We start from the raw sequence: 19,217 nt of genomic DNA, 5'->3' as shown, positions 1-19,217 counted from the left end.
GGGTGCCTTCAGGGCAGGAAACATTCCCCTCAAGAGAGCTCCAGGCAACAGAACACCTGAATGCCAGACCTCTTAGCTTCCTGCAGCATCCCTCAGGCTGTCCCCTCACACAAGCAGCAGCCTTCAGGGCATGCTAGAAGGTGAACTTGCCCAAGGACTCCCACCCTTCGGGCGGGCTCTAGGCAATAAGGTGGGGACAACGGCACTCTGGGCTCACAGCCAGGGTGAGCTGCCACCCCTGAGAAGCACAGCAACTGGCCCGGGGAGGCTGGGACAAGTCAACCACCCACCTCAAGGGCTCGGCATCCACCTATGAGAGATCATCAAATGTGGCCTAAGCGAGGCACAGCCATGTGTCCAATGTGGATGACATGGGTGGGCGGCATCTGCAAGACCTGCAGAAAAGGGCCGTGGGGCCGTGTGCAGAACAAGACGGATAATCCAGCATCTGTGGGGCTAAGTGATCGAAGAGCAGTAAAACAAGGGGCTCCTAGGCCACCTACAGGAGCCTGGACCCTCTCTTGCCACTGTGGGGAGGATGCTGGGCCCAGGCAGTGGAACACCATGCTCAGATGGGGTCACGCTGTGAGGCACGGGGCTCAGGGACACAAGCAGTCCTGGGATTTAGGACATATCTGGGTAAAGGAGCTGAATGACTGATGAGATGTGGGGCAAGAAGATGCTGAGAGGAAGCTCCCATTTGGGGTCTGGGGAACAGGGGGGGATGGTCCTAGGAAGCATCGAATGGATTCCAGGGGAGCTGGACCCAAGACAGAAGCAAGTAAGAGGCAGCCTGGACCCCTCAGAGCAATTGCTCCTGCCAGAAGGAGCAGCACTTGCGAAAGGGAAGCTGCCCAGAGGACAGTAGACCAGTCAGGAGCCGGGGACCACCCGGAGAGGAGGGGCTGCAGGCGGAGCTGAGGGAAGAGGAGGCCCCATGAAGAGCAAGCAGCCAAATGATGGCGAACACCAGGGAGATGGCCACTGAGGGGTGGGGGAGGGAGGAGAGCAGACGGCAGGGGCCACTGAGCGTGACCTGTCCTTTCCTAAAACCCAGACTAGAAAGCAGGCGGCAGAGGCAGGGTGCTCACAGGGAATGAGGCGTCCGACCCAGGGGAGAGGCGCCAGGTCTTCCTCCCCAGCTCCTGGGAGCAGGGTGCGGCCCACGTGCTCTGAGGACCATGCCAGGCCTCTTGCCATTCCTCCCACTCGGGCCGGTGCTGCACCCACCTCTGTTCTCCCACAACTGGCGGGGGGGGCGGGGGGGGGAGGTCCCCCTCCCTTTGAAGACCCTGCTTGCAGGCCATGAGCTTCCAGCACTGTAAGAGGAAGGCTCCAGTCTGACAGCTCTAAACTGACCATGCCCGGCCACACCAGTGGCCACCCTACATCCCCACCCAGGCCTCGCTTGGGCCCAGAGGTCTCAGGCAGGTGCTCCCCAAACCCTTGCTGGCCCAACACCTTCACCTAGAGCTGGTGCTTCAGAAGGCCCCACTGGGCACTGAGCAGACTCATCAGTGTGCAATGGAAATGAAACTTCTTGAGAGGGGCCTAATAATCACACTTTGGGACTTCTTGCAAAGAGGAAGCAAAAGCACAGGGAAGGGCAAGTTGGCGAGTCCCCGCAGCCACTGGATGGAAGCGACTTACCAATGTACCTGAAAAGAGCCGTGGGCCAAGCGCACGCGGTGACAGGCACCTTTCATGTGGCCGTGTGTGTGCCCCAGGCACCACCTTTCATCTGAAGACAGTGCAGGAGACAGTGTCCCAAACTCACAGGCAGGAGCCTTCCTGCTGCGGCTTCAACAAGTACGCCGCGTGCCCAGGGATGGCTCCTGGCACCATACCCGCGCCAGCTCACGGAAGCCAAGTCCAAGCATGTCTGCCACCACCTCCTTCACCCACCTGCTCCCCTTTCCCACCCTGCCCATTCCCAGATCTGCCTCCCAGAAACCAAGGGCCAAACCACAACCTCCCACCCAGGTCCCCTCAGAAAGACCCCACCCGCCTGCTGAGACTGCATTCCAGCACGTGATGTTTTCTCAGACACCTTGCTCCGGGGTGGCGGGCTGGCTGCAGTGCCCCCATTGCCCTAGGACAGCAGGGAGACTCGTGGGGGTGAGGTCTGCTGAGGAGGGGGTCTTCCAGGAGTGCAGGTGGTGGCCCCACCAGCGGGCACTCGATTATACTATGCAGCCTTCACACCCTGCCAGCTGCCGCAGTTCAATCTCATCCCCATGAAGCCCACTTACGGGCCTCAGGCAGCAAAAGGGGGTGCAAGCTTGGATAAGGACCCATCTGAGGCCACCCAGCCCCATTAAGCTGTAGATCTGGTGGGAGCCCAGGCATGGGACTCAGGCCCATCTTCTGCTTGATGCTCTCGGGCCGTATCGATCTGCTGTTCTCATATAGAGCTGCAGGGCTTCCTTCCTTCCGCTGGAGACTAGGCACGTTCTCCTCCCATCCTTGCTACTCCTCTAAGTCCTAGAAGGCTTACCCTTAAGAGGTGATTCGGTGCATTTTCAGGACACACAAAAGAGCACAACCTGGCTTCAAACTCCCAGGACAACTAACTTCCACAAGGGTATCCTCAAGGCCTGGGGACTGCTGCACCCCCAAGCCAGGGCCTCACACCCAACTCCGAGGGCACTTCCACCTGAACCTCCCGGTCGGCCGGCCTCAGCCATCAGGACCCATTCTGCGGTACTACTGGATCCCCCTCCTGATATCCATTCACCCAACCAGGCTCCTCCAGGGCAAAGATGTCCCTCTGTCCCACCCTTCCTTCCGGTGCTAGGGCCCAACTTGGAAAGCTCAGAATACTCAAAAAAGGATCGCTGGACAAATAAATTGATGGTGCAAAAGGAAGGGGGAAGGCAAGAGACAGTGGGAGGGAGAGGAGGAGGAAGACAGAAAGATAGAGGAAGGAAGGAGGTGGGAGGAAGAGTAGAGAGAAGGGGCTGATGCAGTGAATCCCCCACTGGCTTCTGGACTGGTTGCCTCAGGAAGACCTGCAGCCAGCAGCCCACATCAGGTGCTCTTTCTGGGAGGCGGAGCCCCACAACCAGGCATGCGAAAACTAATGAGAATCCTATGGGCCTCCCAGGCAGTGCAGTGTTAAAGAAGTCACCTGCCAATGCAGGAGACACAGACTGATCTCCTGGGTCGGGAAGATCCCCTAGAGGAGGGCATGGAAACCCACTCCAGTATTCTTGCCTGGAAAGTTTCATGGAGAGAGGAGCCTGGCTGGCTAGAGTTCAGGGGGTCACAAAGAATTGGACACAACTGAGGGGCTGAGTGCACACAAACACACACACACACAACATACACACACACACAATGAAAATCCTAGAAAACTCTGATTGAGCCACTTAAATAAAAAGTCAATTTGTAAACACTCTTCTCTTCTTGTCATAGGGTATCCTCCTAGGCCTCAAATAGATTACAGGAGAGCTAGTCTATGCATGTGGGAAGCACACACATGCCTCAAAGTTGTTCATTATTTCAGACAATTTTCTCTTAAATTATTTTAGACTTATGCGTTTTTTTTAATACTTAGGATAGATAAAAGGCGAAGGTGGAAAAGCTAGTCTCCCCCAAGAAGCAGCAGACCCAAGAATCAAAACTACCTGGAGAAATCACTATTTCACTCATAAGCCAAGCTGCAAGACGCTAGCTCTATCTCCCACTTAGACACTAACAATGAATATTTTATGTCTGCACCTGCCCCTGGAAGGCCTAGTCATTTTAAGACTGCACATTATACTCGGGGAACTGGAATCCTGGGAAGAGCGGTGGTTGAGTTAGGACTTTAATTTCAAGGGTGCACATAGCAAGTAGCTCTAACAATTTGTTCTGTTCCTTTTATTAAAACAGGTTTATTCAGAAAATCAACTGATTTCCTTAAGGTAAAGGCTACTTCCATTCTTCTTACAGGTTTTCGGGGGGCGGGGTCTGATGCTACTGCTTTAGGATGAGCTTGTTTTTCCCTTTCCATTGATTCCTGGGAGAGCAGGGGCAAGGCCATGACACTCACCATGATGTCCCCTTTCAGGAGCTGGGCCGGCTCGATGGCGATGTAGATCCTGCTTTGGTTCTCTGGGCCAACATTGCTTTGGAATAAAGAAGAAGGCACATCATGATACAATTTCATGATTTAATGGAAAGAATACCTTCTGAGAAAAGGAACCCTACAATTGAAATTAGACAAAATATCCTGCTTGGCCCAGGCATCTCAATTCCTTAGACTCTCTCCTATGAAAATGAGTCTAAAAGGTACAAAAAAGCAATGGGCCAGGCAAGGTCCTGAGGGCAATGTCAGTGCCAGTGGTCGCAGCCTCACCCCAGGCCCAGGCACAGCAGGGCACGCAGCGTGGAGTACTGGGGTTCTGCCGGCACAGCCTCTGTGGTTAGCAGAGGGTGACATGGCCCAAGTGTCACCGATGCCAGGGTCCAACAGGAGTCCAGACATATGATAACAGTTCGTTTTGAGTGATGACAACACATTTTTTTCCTTTACTCATTTTCCATTAATGTGTATAAAATGCTAAACCAAACTCCCAAAAAGGCAAATCAAGTAAGTCTAGAATTAGTACATATTCTGGAAACATCTGCCTGCCCTTTATCTAAACTGCCAAGGGGAGAGAAAGGCAAAACACCATGGCCCTGTCGCAGGCTCTGACATGATTACTTCCACACAGTGCGGGACCCTCTCCCGCCCCCGGGTCCCTGTGTCCCTGCGTCTTCGCACAGCCAGCTGGGTGACCGTGGCGGACACCCACCAGGCAGGGTGATGGGGCAGCCGCCCATGGCTCCCGTTATGACCCCTCCTCTGGGCTCCCCAGATGTCATGCCTCCCACACCTCCCAAGGGAGAAGCAGGCTGGAGCAGGCCCCTCCCTGGCTCTCCCGCGGTCCCAGGAGAGCAGCCGCACTTACTAGATCCCCGACGTGTACACGGGCTGCATGGCCTGGTAGAGCTTGAGAAAGGGCCGGCACACTGAAACACAGGCAGAGTCGGCTATAAACACGCGGAACTGCGGGCCAGTGCCAGGCGGCACACCTCCAGACCCCACCCTGCGGGAGACACTCACCTCCACCCGAGTCAAAGTTGGGGGTTCCGTGCAGGATGACGAAATGCAGGAACAGGGGCGAGGCATTCATCTTCACCGTTCCTGACAGGAGCCCACTGAGAAACTGCACATACCTGCAAAGGGCAGCAGCTTAGAGCTCCCCCGACAGCTCGGAGCGCAGGTGGGCTCAGAGGGAAAGGAGGAAACACACCTGCTTTTTCAGGAGTTTCGGGAGAGGACCCATCCTAACTGCTCACAGCAAGGAGGGGTGTCTGCAAGCCAGGGCTTGGCCCATGCCCTGCAGAGCACGGCTAAGCCCACAACCCCACCGAGAGTCTCTGGGCCTCCCACACTGATGCGGCCAGTAATCTGGAAGCACAAGCAAGGGTGCCTCCTGGGCGTGAGCCCCCACACATGGCACCTCCTGCTCTGCACCCCAAGTGCAGGTGGCAACACCTCTGTCCACGGAATCCAGAGTCGGGCAGGGCTAGGCCACGGGACTGTCACAGCCCCCCACCCAGAATGGGAAAGCAAGAGGCCTGCAGTCACGTGAGCATGCTCTCTGAACCAAACTATACATCAAGGTCCCTGAGTCTACCTCTCAGTCCCACCCACTGCGCACTCTGCTCACACCAGGAAACCTACAGAAGGCTGGAGTCCACATGGCGAGCCCACAGGAAGCCTGTGGATGCCCCATCTCACTGAGAGGCCCCCCGCCACCTGAGCCACCTCGCCCTCCTGTCTTCCGTCTCCTCTCTGCCCTTCCTCCTCACCGCCCATCTCAGCGGCAGGATGAGCACGTGTGCGGTGAGCTGGGAGACCTGTCTTCTCTCTCAATACCACGCACAGCCTTGTGTGCCATGCTGACGCCCGCACCCTGTGTGGGTGCTTGACAGTCTAGGGAGAAGATTCTACCCAATAAGTGCTTCCTCACTGGTTTCTCCCAAGGCACAAGGTGGTAGGGCACACCTACCCAAGAGGGCACAGACCTGCCAACCTCGCAGATGCTGCCCGGCCTCAGCCCCTCTCTCTATCCATTGTGCATGATTTCTGAGCAAACGCAAACCCCACGACATCCAACATCTCTGTACATCTCTAATGCCAACACAGAGCCAAGCAGGCGCAGGAGGGAAGCAATCACTGAATCACCGGGCTGTGTGGCCAGCACAATTTCCTCCATACCCTTCACTCAGCTCACTCTAGTCCACTCCCCACAGAGCAGGGACATCCCCCACATAAACACCCTAGGACCGAATGCTACTCAGGCTCGGCCCACTTAAGTTAAACACATTCTGGTTTCTCTGACTTATATCACTGAGAATAATGACCTCAAGGTCCATCCACGTTGTTGCAGATGGCAGAATCTCATTATATTTTGTGGCTGAGTAATACTCCATCATACATTTTTACCACATACTCTTTATTCATTCACCCATTGAGGGATATCTAAATTGTTTCCACATCTTGGCTATTGTGAATAAGAAACATGGGAGTGAAGAGATCTCTTCGAGAGCCTCTCTTCATTTCCTTCAGAAATATACCCAGAAGTGCAACTGCTGAATCATATGGCAGTTCTATTTTTAATTTTTTGAGCAACTTCCACATTCTTTTCAACAGTGGCTGCACCAGTTTACATTCTCACCAACAATGCACAAAGGCTCCCTTTTCTCCACATTCTTGTAAACACTTGTTTTTTCTTGTCTTTCGACCACTGCCTTTTCTAACAGTTGTGAGGTAATATCTCCCCATGGTATAACAGCACTCATATATGGAATCTTAAAAAGCCATACATACAAAAACAGAGTAAAATGGTGGTTACCAGGGGTTGGGCTTTGGGGACAGAACAGAATTTTTAAAGGGTACACGCTTACAATGAGCAGTAAATATGCCCTAGAAATATAATGCACAGTATGGTAAGTATGGGCTTCCCCATTGCTTAGCCATAAAGAATCCGCCTGCAATGCAGGAGACAAGAGATGCGGGTTCCCTGGAGGAGGCTGTGGCAGCTCACTCCAGTGTTGTTGCTTGGAGAATCCCATGGACAGAGGAGCCTAGTGAGCCACAGTCCATGGGGTCACAAAAGAGTTGGACATGACTGAAGTGACACAACACCAGCATGAGCATAGTAAATACAGACACTGTATATTATATTTATCAAATATATTTGATAAATATATTTGTATATTTATATATAAATATATTTGTATATTATGTATAATATGTATAATGTATATATGTATAATATATTTATATATTTGTATATATTTATATATATAAACACCAGCATGAGCATAGTAAATACAGACACTGTATATTATATTTATCAAATATATTTGATAAATACATTTGTATAATATACCTGTATATATTTATATATATAAACACCAGCATGAGCATAGTAAATACAGACACTGTATATTTATCAAATATATTATATTTGATAAATATATTTATATAATATACTTGTATATATTTATATATATAAACACCAGCATGAGCATAGTAAATATAGACACTGTATATTATATTTATAAAATGTATTTATATTTATCAAATTTATTATGTATACGTATAATGTATATATGCATATTTATATATTTGTATATTTATATTTATCAAATATATTATGTATAATATGTATAATGTATATATGTATATTTATATATTTGTATATTATAATTATCAAACTTGCTAAGAGATAGAACTTAATTGTTCCAACCACTAAAAATAAATTATAATTATGTAATATGACAGAGGTGCTAATTATGGCTACAGTAGCTATCATACTACAATATATGAATGCATCAAACTAACACGTCATACAACTTAGGACTTCCCTGGTAGTGCAGTGGTTAAGAACCCACCTGCCAATACAAAGGACATGGGTTGGATTCCCGGTCCCAGAAGAGTCCACCTGCCACAGAGCAACTAAGCCTGTGTGCCACAACTGAAGCCGTGCATTGCAACAAAGAGTAGTCCCCACTTGCTGCAACCAGAGAAAGCTTGCACAAAGCAATCAAGATTCCAGGCAGTCAAAAAATAAAATGAATAGGTTGTCACAGACTACCAGGCTGAGCTCCTCAGAGGGATGGGATGGGGTAGGAGGCAGAAGGGAGGTTCAAGAGGGAGGAGACATGTGCATATCTATGGCTGATTCATGCTGATATATGGCAGAAACCAACACAATATTGTAAAGCAATTACCCTCTGATTAAAATCAAATTTCAAAATAAATTTTAAAAAACATGTCATACACCTTAAATTTACACAATGTCATTAGTCAAGTACATCTAAATTTTTTAAAATATCTAATTTATACCAGCAACTCAGATGCAGTCCGTCATCTCAAGCAGTTGAATTTGCATACAAAGCAAACTGAACAAAAGGAAATACCCAGTAAATTTTAAAAATAAAGTTTAAAACTCTACTTAAAAGCCATCCTTCTATAAAAAAAAAAAATGCTAGCTTCAACTTAGGTGCCCTTGATGGTATTCACATTTTCCTGGTGGCAAAACACTCTCCCCTTTCAAAAGAGGACAAAACCTCACTCATCCAAGCACAGAGACCAGATGGAAGCCCTAGGGGTCCTGAGGCCGCGAAGCCAGGCCATGGCTGCAGGGCTCTGACCACCAGATGGCTCCACAGGCCTTTTCGTTTTATCTTCCATTTGAACAACAGATGCCTCGATTCCACTGCGGGCAGACACGGGAATGTTCAGGTGACCTGTGCACCTATATTTAATCACCTGAATGCCATGCACTGCAGATTTCTGGGTTCGCCAGCCCCCTGCTTGTGAGCATATGAAAAGGGATGTTGAACTGGGGTTGGGAATCCCTGCCCACTCTGGACAGCAGTCTCCCCTCTTCCAGTGCTGGGCAGCCCTGGTCACCACGCAATCCGCTTCCTTGGCCTTGTCAGTGGCCCAGCCTCTGTGTTTACTCCACGGGCACCTGGCCGTTTGCTCAGTGTGCACTGACCACTCCAGGCAAGGTGGCCCTTCAGTCTGGACATCTCAGGGATCCACCAAAACACAGACCAGGCATCACGGAAGGCAGGGGGTGGTCAGTTTCTGTTTCACCCTTTTTCCTTCTTTGTGCTGAAACTTCGTTGCTGTGCGCGGGCTTTCTCAGTGGCGTTGAGCAGGGGCTGTTCTTCATTGCGGTCTGTGGGCTTCTCGGTGTGGTGGTCTCTCCTGCTGAAGAGCACAGGCTCTAGGCTCGGGGGCTTTAGTACACACAGGCTCAGTAGTTTTGGCTCACGGGCTCTAGAGCATGGGCTCAGCAGTTGTGGCACACGGGCTCTCTAACGGTGGCACACAGGCTCAGTTGCCCCGCAGCATGTGGAATCTTCCCAGACCAGGGATTAAACCGGTGTCCCTGAATTGGCATGTGAATTTTCATCCACTGCGTCCCCAGGGAAGTCCCCGATTCACTTTTGGATGCAAACATGGAGGGTCTGCCCCTTGCACTGACACAGCCTGGCCAGCACTGCCGCCCAGTGGCCAGAGGGAGCGTGAGAAGGTGCTTCTTTGAGGAGCAGTGTCAACATCACCAGAGAAGTAGGAGCTGGAAGACCAGGGCTCACACTCACACAGGGTTAGAGACAGAGGGGAGGAAGGCGATCCTGGACATCTGCCCTTCTGACCAGTTCATCACTGAACCACTGCAATCAAGCTCCTGGTCTACAGTTCTCATCTGCCCTTTATAAAAATCTGCTTTACATGGATTCATAGTTAGGTAAATCAAAGACAAAAATATTGTACAATGCAACTTAAGCCTTCCTTCACATGCTTTCTTAATAAGGAAAAAATATAAAATTATTTTATCCATTTCAGGGTATTTTCTGTTCGTTAGAGCAGTCCACGGGGTGGCTAAGAAGAGTCGGACAAGACTGAGCGACTTCACTTTCACTTTTCACTTTCATGCACTGGAGAAGGAAAGGGCAACCCATTCCAGTGTTCTTGCCTGAAGAATCCCAGGGACGGGGGAGCCTGGTGGGCTGCCGTCCTTGGGGTCACCCAGAGACGGACACGACTGAAGCGACTTAGCAGCAGAACCAGCAGGAGTAGTGCTACTTTTCAGCAACTTTATTGCCTAACTTTGTGGAACTGAAGTCATCTTTGGTTACTTGTTCATGGGATACAGTGCATAACTTCTGAGTACAAGTTCTGGGTTTTGTGATATTGCAAAAGTTAGCATAACGTTTGTTAGCAGCCCGACTGCCATCAGAACGGCCTTTAAAGAAAACCTGACACCAACTCATGTCACTATGTACCTCCTAAGAGAGGGACGAGTGACAAGGTCATTTGTATATTTACTTTTGTAAAGTGTATGGACAGCGTGGAGACAGCACCCTTGCCTGTGCCCCCTAGCCGTGGCTGATGGCTGACGTAAATGAGCTGATGTAAGCCTAGGGGCCTTGCCTGTCACCCCAGCCTACCACCCAGAACCCAGACAGGTTGACATGGCCAAGGAGGACAGCACAGGCTCCTTGCCCTTCTTGGGGGCCTTCCTCCAGGCAACTCTAATTGGCAAATCTGAAACTCCAGATCCCACAGTGACTGTGGCCTCAGTCCAGGGAGGCACTCTTGGCTGTGTGCAATGGGACACTCGACACCATGAATCAAGCCCACCTCCCCTCTGTGCACCACCCATCTGTGTGTGTGGTGCGGGAGGGGTAAAGAAAACCTCTGTACAGTAAAATGAACTTTTCATAAATTTTTCTTCAGGGGGGCCTCATCCTGCTGTCCCAGAACTCTTTCATACCCTTATCAGTCTCTCAGATGAGTGGCTGAGAAGCTCCGCTCTAGGCCACCTGAGTGTGACCTGGAAAAAAGAGGACTGTGGGGGTTCTGAGGCTGTTGTTCAGTCCCTGAGTCGTGTCCGACTCTTTGCAACCCCACGGACTGCAGCATGCCAGGCTTCCCTGTCCTCCATTATCTCCCAGAGTTTGCTTAAACTCATGTCCACTGAGTCGGTGATGCCATCAACCATTTCATCCTCTGTCACCCCCTTCTCCGCTTGCCCTCAATCTTTCCCAGCATCAGGGTCTTTTCCAATGAGTCAGCTCTTCACATCAGGGGGCCAAAGTATTGGAGCTTCAGCTTCAGCATCAATCCTTCCGATGAATATTCAGGACTGATTTCCTTTAAGATTGACTGGTTTAATCTCCTGGCTGTCCAAGGAACTTAAGTATCAAAGGACGCTGCAATGTTGGGGAACTTTTCAGGCTATGAGAAACACCTAGGAATCCAATCTTGCTTTCTGCACGCCCAGACTTCTGGCTTCTCTTCCTCTACCTCAGGGGACACAGGAACAACCCTCACCCAGGACTTCCGGGGTGTCTCTTCTTCCCCGAACTCTCAGGAGATATTTGCTGTCCCAAAGAGCAAGCCAGTCACCTGTCATTCTCCCCGCTAAACAAACCCAAAGTAATGGGATTCACTCCCAACTCCTTCACAGAAGGAAAGGAAAAGGGGAGAAGAAAAGGAAGTCAGAAAATTTCATCATTTAAGTCATGACTTCCATGATGCTGTTGATAACTAAGGCTGTAGGAGGGTTTTCCTTAATTACTTGTCAAAGTGAAAGGGCCTCCAAGGTCATGGGTGCCTCTCTGAAGCAGAAGGTTCATCATCCTCATAGGAGGTTACTTGGGGGTGACCTCAAGCTGCTCCTGAGGCTTGCTCAAGGCAAAAGGTGCAGGGAGAGATAAGTGCTCTTGCCTGAGGAATCCTGCTGGGAGCACACAGCCTCCAACAGCCGCTGCTGGCCGAGCTGCTGGTCAACTGCTCAGTGGTTTTTAGGAGTGAGGCACAAAGTGACAGAAAATCCGCCACCCGTCAAATGGGCTCCAGCCTCTCCAGCTCATAAACCCATTATTTATTTTTAATTGAAGGATAACTGTTTTACAGAATTTTGTTTTCTGTCAAACATCAACAAGAATCAGCTGTAAGTGCACCCGTGTCCCCTCCCTCCCGAACCTCCCGCCTATCTCCCTCCAGATCCCATCCTTCTAGATTGTCATAGAGCCCCTGTTTGAGCTCCCTAAGTCATACAACAAGTTTCCACTGGCTATCTATTTTACACATGGTATTGTAAGTTTCCATGTTACTCTCACCATACATTTCACCCTCTCCCTCCCCCCCTCCCCCCATGTCCATAAATCTGTTCTCTAATCCACGCTCATCCCAAGATTGCTTTCAAAAAGGTTTCTTGAGCACAGTCCTAAAATAGCCTGCAGAGCTCCTCTTCGGGCTTTGGGACCACAATGGTGGTCCCACCATCGCTGAATCTGTCCCCACATGAGCGGTCATCGCACATCCTCCGGGTCTCAAATATTCCTCCAGACGGACCTATTCTTTCACTCAGTCATGAACCCGCTCCGTTATGAGGTGGCGAGCATCTTCTGAGGCAAGTGCTATCAGGAAAAGATCCCCTATTCTGAGGGAGCAGGAAGATCAGCCTCGAAATTCTAGGTTTAACCCACACCACCCTCATCAATGTCAATATTACAGCTTTTGCTGTGTAATCATGTGGGAGAACCATGGGCAAGTTAAAGTGAGAAGATACTTCCCTTTTTCCACACTCCCTCAATGGTATTAAAAAGCTGCAGCAGAAACATCGCATGATATCCCTTATATTAATATGTGGAATCTGAAAAGGCTTGATACAAATGAACTTATGTACAAAACAGAAACAGATTCACAGACTTAGAGAATGAACTTACAGGTTGCCGGGGTGGGGAGGGGTAGGGAGGATAGGGGAAGGGATAGTTAGGGAGTTTGGAATGGACAGGTACACACTGTTTATTTAAAATGGATAACCAACAAGGAACTATGGTACAGCACAGAGAACTCTGCTCAATGTTATGTGGCAGCCTGGCTGGGAGGGGAATTTGGGGGAGAATGGATACATGCATATTTATGGATGAGTCCCTCTGCCGTCCACCTGAAACTATCATAACATTGTTAAATTAGCTATCCTGTGCTGTGCTTAGGCATTCAGCTGTGTCCGACTCTTTGCGACTCCATGAACTGTAGCCCACCAGGCTTCTCTGTCCGTGGAGATTCTCTAGGCAAGAATACTAGAGTGGGTTGCCATGACCTCCTCTAGGGGATCTTCCCAACCCAGGACTTAAACCGGGATCTCCCTCATTGCAGGCTGATTCTTTACCAGCTGAGCTGCCAGGGAAGCCCAAATTAGCTATACTCCAAAACATAATAATTTTTTTTTTAAGCTGTAGTAATAAGAATAAAAAGAAGAAAATAAGACAAATATCCTTCCCTGGTGTGTGCTGAGTTTTGAGGTGGGTCACCCCCTGTTTTCCCTCACATCTCACACAGGGGCTCACATGAATGTAACCATTCTGGAAACTGCTCAACCAAGAAATGACACTCAATGGTTCAAAATAGATCAAGGGGCTGTTTAACTGTAGTACTAATGAAATGCTGGTTTTTCCAAGGCAACTCACATGCCCTGTGGGGCCTCTGCTCAGAGCAGGGCACAGCCAGGCTCCAACCCACCATCTCACACCCACAACACATTCTGGTCCACAAACAGACCTGCCATGGGGAACAGCCAGGAAGAAGCAGGCAGTGCCTCTGGTGACCCTGGAAATCCCTTTCCCAAATGGAAATACCTCAAATCGGCTCTGGACAAAAACCCCCTGTGCCTATGCCCCCTGGATAGCAATGAAGCTTTCAGTCCTCCCAAGTCCACTGACCCAGCCCGCTGGCCCTGGTGGGAAGAGATGCGAGGGGCAGGAAAACCATCTTGGCGATAGCCCTGGCAATTCTTGAGCAAATGCCCTGCCATTTGCTTTGAAGTAAAAACGGTGTTCTTGGCGCCATGTCCCCATCTGCAGAGGAAGTAGGTCTGGAAGACAAGTGGCTGAGGCCCCTCTCAGGCCACGCACCTGACCCTCCTCCGATTCTTCTCCACCTGGGCCTGGCGACAGCATGGATTCACCTGGGGGCCAGAAGCCAAAGTAAATCTGCTCCCCAGGGTCCCACCGCAGCATGTGCCAGGGGCCATGCCGAGCAGGAGACACAGGGACGTGGGCCGAGGAGACCAAGGAGAAGGACTCCTGGTCCTCTGAAGCTGGCCGACTAGGAACCTGAGTGTGTCAACAGCTTTGTTGGTGATAAGCTGCTTTCACTGGCTTCTACCACCCACAGCCCCTCTGTTTACAGGGGCCATGCCAGAGACCACTTGGCCTGCAAAGCCCAGCACATCCACCATCCAGCCCCTTTCAGACACAGTTCACAGACCCCTGCTCAGGAGAAAGAAACCACTTCCAACACAGTAACAGCATCAGCACCAGCTGGGAGCGCAGGAGACTTGATGGCCGAGCGTGTGGGGAGGGAGCCCTGAGACCACACCGGAGTCAGCCAGGGTGAGGGGCTCCCTGCATCCCCACGCAGGGTGGCTCGTCACTCACCACTGGACACCAACAATCCCCGCTTCCTAATCACGGCTGGTCAGAGGGGGTGTATCTTCCGTCCCTACATTTTTTAATGTAAGATCTCATTCCACCTTTCCCTCTGGCTGTGGGACAGATACATACCGTTTCTGGGATGGCTGCATTAAAGCTGCAAGTTTATCATCATAAAACTTCTTCATTGCGAATCTGTCAAGGGCCTGGTCAGCACTGGGGAAGCAGAGACAGAGAGAGATTTAACTCCACAGCCATGGAGGGGTGGGAGGCGGGGTGTAACAAGGGACAGGCCCTGAGGTTGTTCTGAGTAGCCTAGCACTCACTAAGAGCTCCATTTCGCTACATTCCCTCTGCAGGCACACCCACTTGAGCATCTCTTCTCAGTCCTCATCTCCTCCAGGAAGATGTTCCAGGCCAAGTGGAAGCCCGGCCTGCAGGGGAAGCCAGGCCTGAAGGCCCCCGTTTAAACAGCAGCACCTGATCCTAGCATGTGGCACTTTCTGTGCTGCATGTACAACCCAGAATAATCACAGGATACTGTCCTGACAGGATAACCACCCATCTGCCATTGCTCGCAGGTGGGCTCAGACCTGGTGTCCTAACTACCGAAACAACCATCTAAAATAACAACTTTGTCTAAATAAGGGGCCGGTTGGTGGGGCTGCACAAAAACAAGGGTCACTTGAGCACTGCATGTTTAACATACCGGATGCACGTGTTTTTTAGAGTGAAAAGTACAATTACATATTCACCTATACATTTTTAAGTGTTCCTTTTTCTGGAATTCACTTGTTTTATTAAATGCTGACAATGCATTTTGGCCACTGTTTATGTTCAGCGTTAATATCACTGCTTAGTGACACAGTCCGGAGAAGGCGATAGCACCCCACTCCAGTACTTTTGCCTAGAAAATCCCAGGGACGGGGGAGCGCGGTGGGCTGCCGTCTATGGGGTCGCACAGAGTCGGACACAACTAAGCGACTTCTTTCACTTTTCACTTTCATGCATTGGAGAAGAAAACGGCAACCCACTCCAGTGTTCTTGCCTGGAGAATCCCTGGGACGGGGGAGTCTGGTGGGCTGCCGTCTATGGGGTCGCACAGAGTCGGACACGACTAAAGCGACTTAGCAGCGGCAGCAGCAGCAGTGACTCAAGTCATGTTCAATTTTTTGCGACCCATGGACTGTAGCCCACCAGGGTCCTCTGTCCATGGGATTCCCCAGAATACTGGACTAGGTAGCCATTCCCTTCTCCAGGGGATCTTCCTACCCCAGAGCTTGAACCTGGGTCTCCTGCAACACAGGCAGATCCGTTACCATCTGAGCCACCAGGGAAGCTTGTTAATGTCAGTACCAGTATTCATAATACTAGCACTGACTCTATCTTTATGAACTCTTATCTTCCTCGTGCTGGTACCAGAATGCTTTTCTTCCTTCACTTTGCGACTTGGAAGTGTCTGTTCTGATCTGGACACACTGTGTGACAAAGGCCTTCAATAGTCCCTATGATTACACTACTTGAGGGAATACTATCTAAGGGGAAAATAAAAATAGTAGGAATGATCAAAGATGTAACTATGAGACTCTGTTATCAGGGCATACTTCAGTGTACAAAATCATTAGAAAGAAGCAACTGAAATTCTAAGGAAAAACTGCAAACAACCTGGATAGGCAATACTGGTAAATGCTTAAATACGTAATATTCTATTCACCAAGTAGCAAACCATGCAGCCGCCAATTAGGAAGGTGTCAATTCAGAAAATCGTGTTACAAAAATCTTGGTAGTGTCACTTCACTTTAGCGAAGAGCACTTAATACTATCTTATCTACTAGTGCCAGCAGGATTGACATCAGCCCATACCAGCACTGATGCTGCAAGCGCCTTTCATGCAACAACACATGGAATTGTCAAAAAACCCTGTGAGGAACAGCCATCAGCCCTGCTTCCCAGGTGAGGACCCCAAAGTTTAGAGCCTTTCATGTGAATTGCCTAACACGTGCAGCTGAGACACACTTCAGTTATTCAGAAAAAAAGTGGGGCATTTAGAGAGAGTATCAGTGATAAGCTTATAGTGGAAAAAAGCCCAGTCTCCATGCTTTCCAAAAATGCCAGGACCGTCCATGGCACATGAAACTCTGGTTCTAGACAGAGCTGTGCTGTTGTGGGCACAAATGCGAGGTGGCCTCTGTCCAGATCCCGCCAGGTGAATGAAATCTGCTCTCTGACCAGAGGGATGTGATGTGAGCGGGAATCTCAATTTGTCTGGCACACACACACACAAGTGCTTATTATCACCACGAAAGGATCTGACTTTCACTGGAGGGTTGGGTTTCCTGCCTGGCAGGCATGAGCTCTCCAATTTGTTTCCACAGAAAACATTTGGAAAGTCAAATTTCATTCCTTAATGCTAGAAAGGAAAGGGTTTATCGGCTCATATGAATAGGCTTATATTTCCTCAGAACGGAGTAGTTCATACTTCACAAAGTGGCCATTGAACAGAGAGGGCCAGCGCAGATGCAACACCCAGAAAGAACGACATTTCTGAACTGGATCTCTGTGAGTGGAGACGTGTGCTCGGGGTGCCTCTGGGTCTACCAGTGTACCCAGCGCCAGGAGGCCTGGCACGCAGCTGGGGCCTCACTCACGGGCCTCACAGTGCCTGTCATCCCCAGTGGACGGGACCCACCTCCTGCGCGCAGCAACCCCATGCCCATGGCAGCACCTCCCGGGAACCGGACCAGATCTGGCTTCCTGCTCATTGAGATCCCTAGCAGTCTTAAGTCCGCCAAGTCTCAGTGTCCTCATCTGTAAAATGGGAGTGATGACTACCCCTCCTGGACTACTTGGGAGGACTGAGCAAGAAAAAGGAAATATGCAAAGTACTTCCCAGAGGCCCAGTACATGTACACCACAGCAGCCGTGGCCATCGCCATGGATACGTGCAGAATGTGAGGTGTCCAGTGAGAAGCATTGCTTTGGTTTTACTAATACTAATGTCTGTCCCCATCAGCCTTGTCACAGATTGACAGTATACTTGCTTTATCGATGATGCCTCCCTGAAGCTTTCAGTGTGAATCACACATAGCTGCTCACTGAGGAAAGTGTCTTTCTCACGAGCTTACACCCTCAGCTGCGGCTAGGTTTCTAGGCACCAGGGACATGAGCCTTGGTCTCCAAGTCAGCTCCGAGGGGTCCGCCTCCTGCCCACCCAGCCTCAGAGCATCCCAATGCCCATGGCAGCAAGGACACTTCCCTCCTACCTGGCCGAGACATTGGTGAAGTGCATGTAAGATGATATGACCACGCCGATGCGTCCCTTTCCACCCTGCAGGAGAGGGAAGAGAGGTCATTAGAACAGGAAAGCACTGCTTCCTTCACAGGATGACAAAGAGCCTGCTTTGACAGAGAAGCCAGCATTACCCTCCTCTGGTCCCTGTTCTGAGGGACGGCATCACCCAACTCAGCAGAGAACACACGCATGGGGTACTAACAGCAGGAGCAGGTGCTAACCAGGCCATCTGAGGATGTGCCCAAGGCCAGGTCTGCACAGAGGTGGCCAGTCAGTTCCTCATTTCCCAGTGAGGCCAGAAAAAAACTGTTGGGTGGAAGCCATTGGTGCGACTTAATCACCCAGGTGAGAGAGACCCGAATGCCCCACTTATAAGCTGAGGGCTTTGAGGGCTGCACACAGAGCCCAGAGAAGTCCACAGGAGTAGGACGGCCAATCTCAGGGTGCTGCCCCCTCACAGCATCATGGGCACCAGCGCTGCACCACCACAGGGGGCACCCCTCCGAGGCAGCCTTATGGAAAATGCATCACTCAGCCCATAACCACAGACACGCACTGTCCAGACAAGGCAGCCCAGCAGGACCTCAGACCAACATCACCAACAGAGGGTTCTGGAAGCACCCCAGCTCTGTGATAAGCCACCTCAACCAGAACTGTGGACTGCCACCTTCTGAAACACACTGTCATGGCCCAGGACAGTGATCAGCAAACCACAGCCCACCGGCCGCTTCTGCCCACCAGCTGTACCCCTTGGAGTTAAGAGCTGTCTTAACATTTCTAAACCTTTGAAGAAAAATCAGAAGAACAGTATTTCAGTGACACACGAAAATCATATCAAGTTCAAATGTCAGTGTCCACAAATGAACGAGACTGGGACATGTTAGTCTCGGTGCCTCCGGGGCGACTTCCATGTGCAGTGCCAGTGGGCTAGTCCGTGGGGCCCCGAAGCCTGGAAAGCCCTGTTCGGGCTCCTTCAAGAAGAGTCAGAAGCCCGTGATCTAGAATCACATGGGCCACAATGGCTGCGTCACCAATATGCAGATCTTTTGTCTAGTCTTAAAAAGGAACGAGAAAGGAAATTCAGGTCAAAATCCTGGCGTGTGACTATCCCCTAGGAGGGTTTTCCTCTCTGTCTCGTGAACATTGAGTACGTGCCTCAGAAACTCAGTGCAGACGCACCATCAGTCCTGAACCCTGGCACCTGTGGTTATAACTGCACAGTTACAAGTATGTTTCTTATATAAATTCACTAGCAGGGAACAACACCTCCGCCAAGTCAGGCACATGGAGGACTTCACTGCCACTGTCTCTAATGCTGCTCATTATGGACAGAACGTCTTTAAGCACAGGAAACGTTCTTTAGGACCTGAACAGCTTTTATCTGTTCTTAAGAGAAATCACTGATGACACAAGGCCCAGTGAG

The 19,217-nt window shown here is 50.3% G+C and overlaps 1 protein-coding gene across 1 annotated transcript in view; it reads right to left on the bottom strand.

Moving 5' to 3' along the window:
* The window catches only part of TNS3 (tensin 3), a 185,372-nt gene that overhangs the window by 94,060 nt on the left and 72,095 nt on the right, over positions 1 to 19,217 (bottom strand). The window contains exons 9-13 of the mRNA XM_052638481.1: positions 17,766 to 17,830; positions 14,635 to 14,718; positions 5,093 to 5,205; positions 4,938 to 4,998; positions 4,037 to 4,112 (exon numbers count right to left, since the gene is read on the bottom strand). Coding sequence (XP_052494441.1) covers positions 4,037 to 4,112; positions 4,938 to 4,998; positions 5,093 to 5,205; positions 14,635 to 14,718; positions 17,766 to 17,830 — 399 coding nt within the window. The remainder of the gene's footprint in view (positions 1 to 4,036; positions 4,113 to 4,937; positions 4,999 to 5,092; positions 5,206 to 14,634; positions 14,719 to 17,765; positions 17,831 to 19,217) is intronic.

This window comes from Budorcas taxicolor, chromosome 4, assembly GCF_023091745.1.
Source record: "Budorcas taxicolor isolate Tak-1 chromosome 4, Takin1.1, whole genome shotgun sequence".
NCBI lineage: Eukaryota > Metazoa > Chordata > Mammalia > Artiodactyla > Bovidae > Budorcas > Budorcas taxicolor.
Note: the sequence above shows the minus strand (reverse complement) of the source record. Positions and strands in the feature narration are given on the sequence as shown.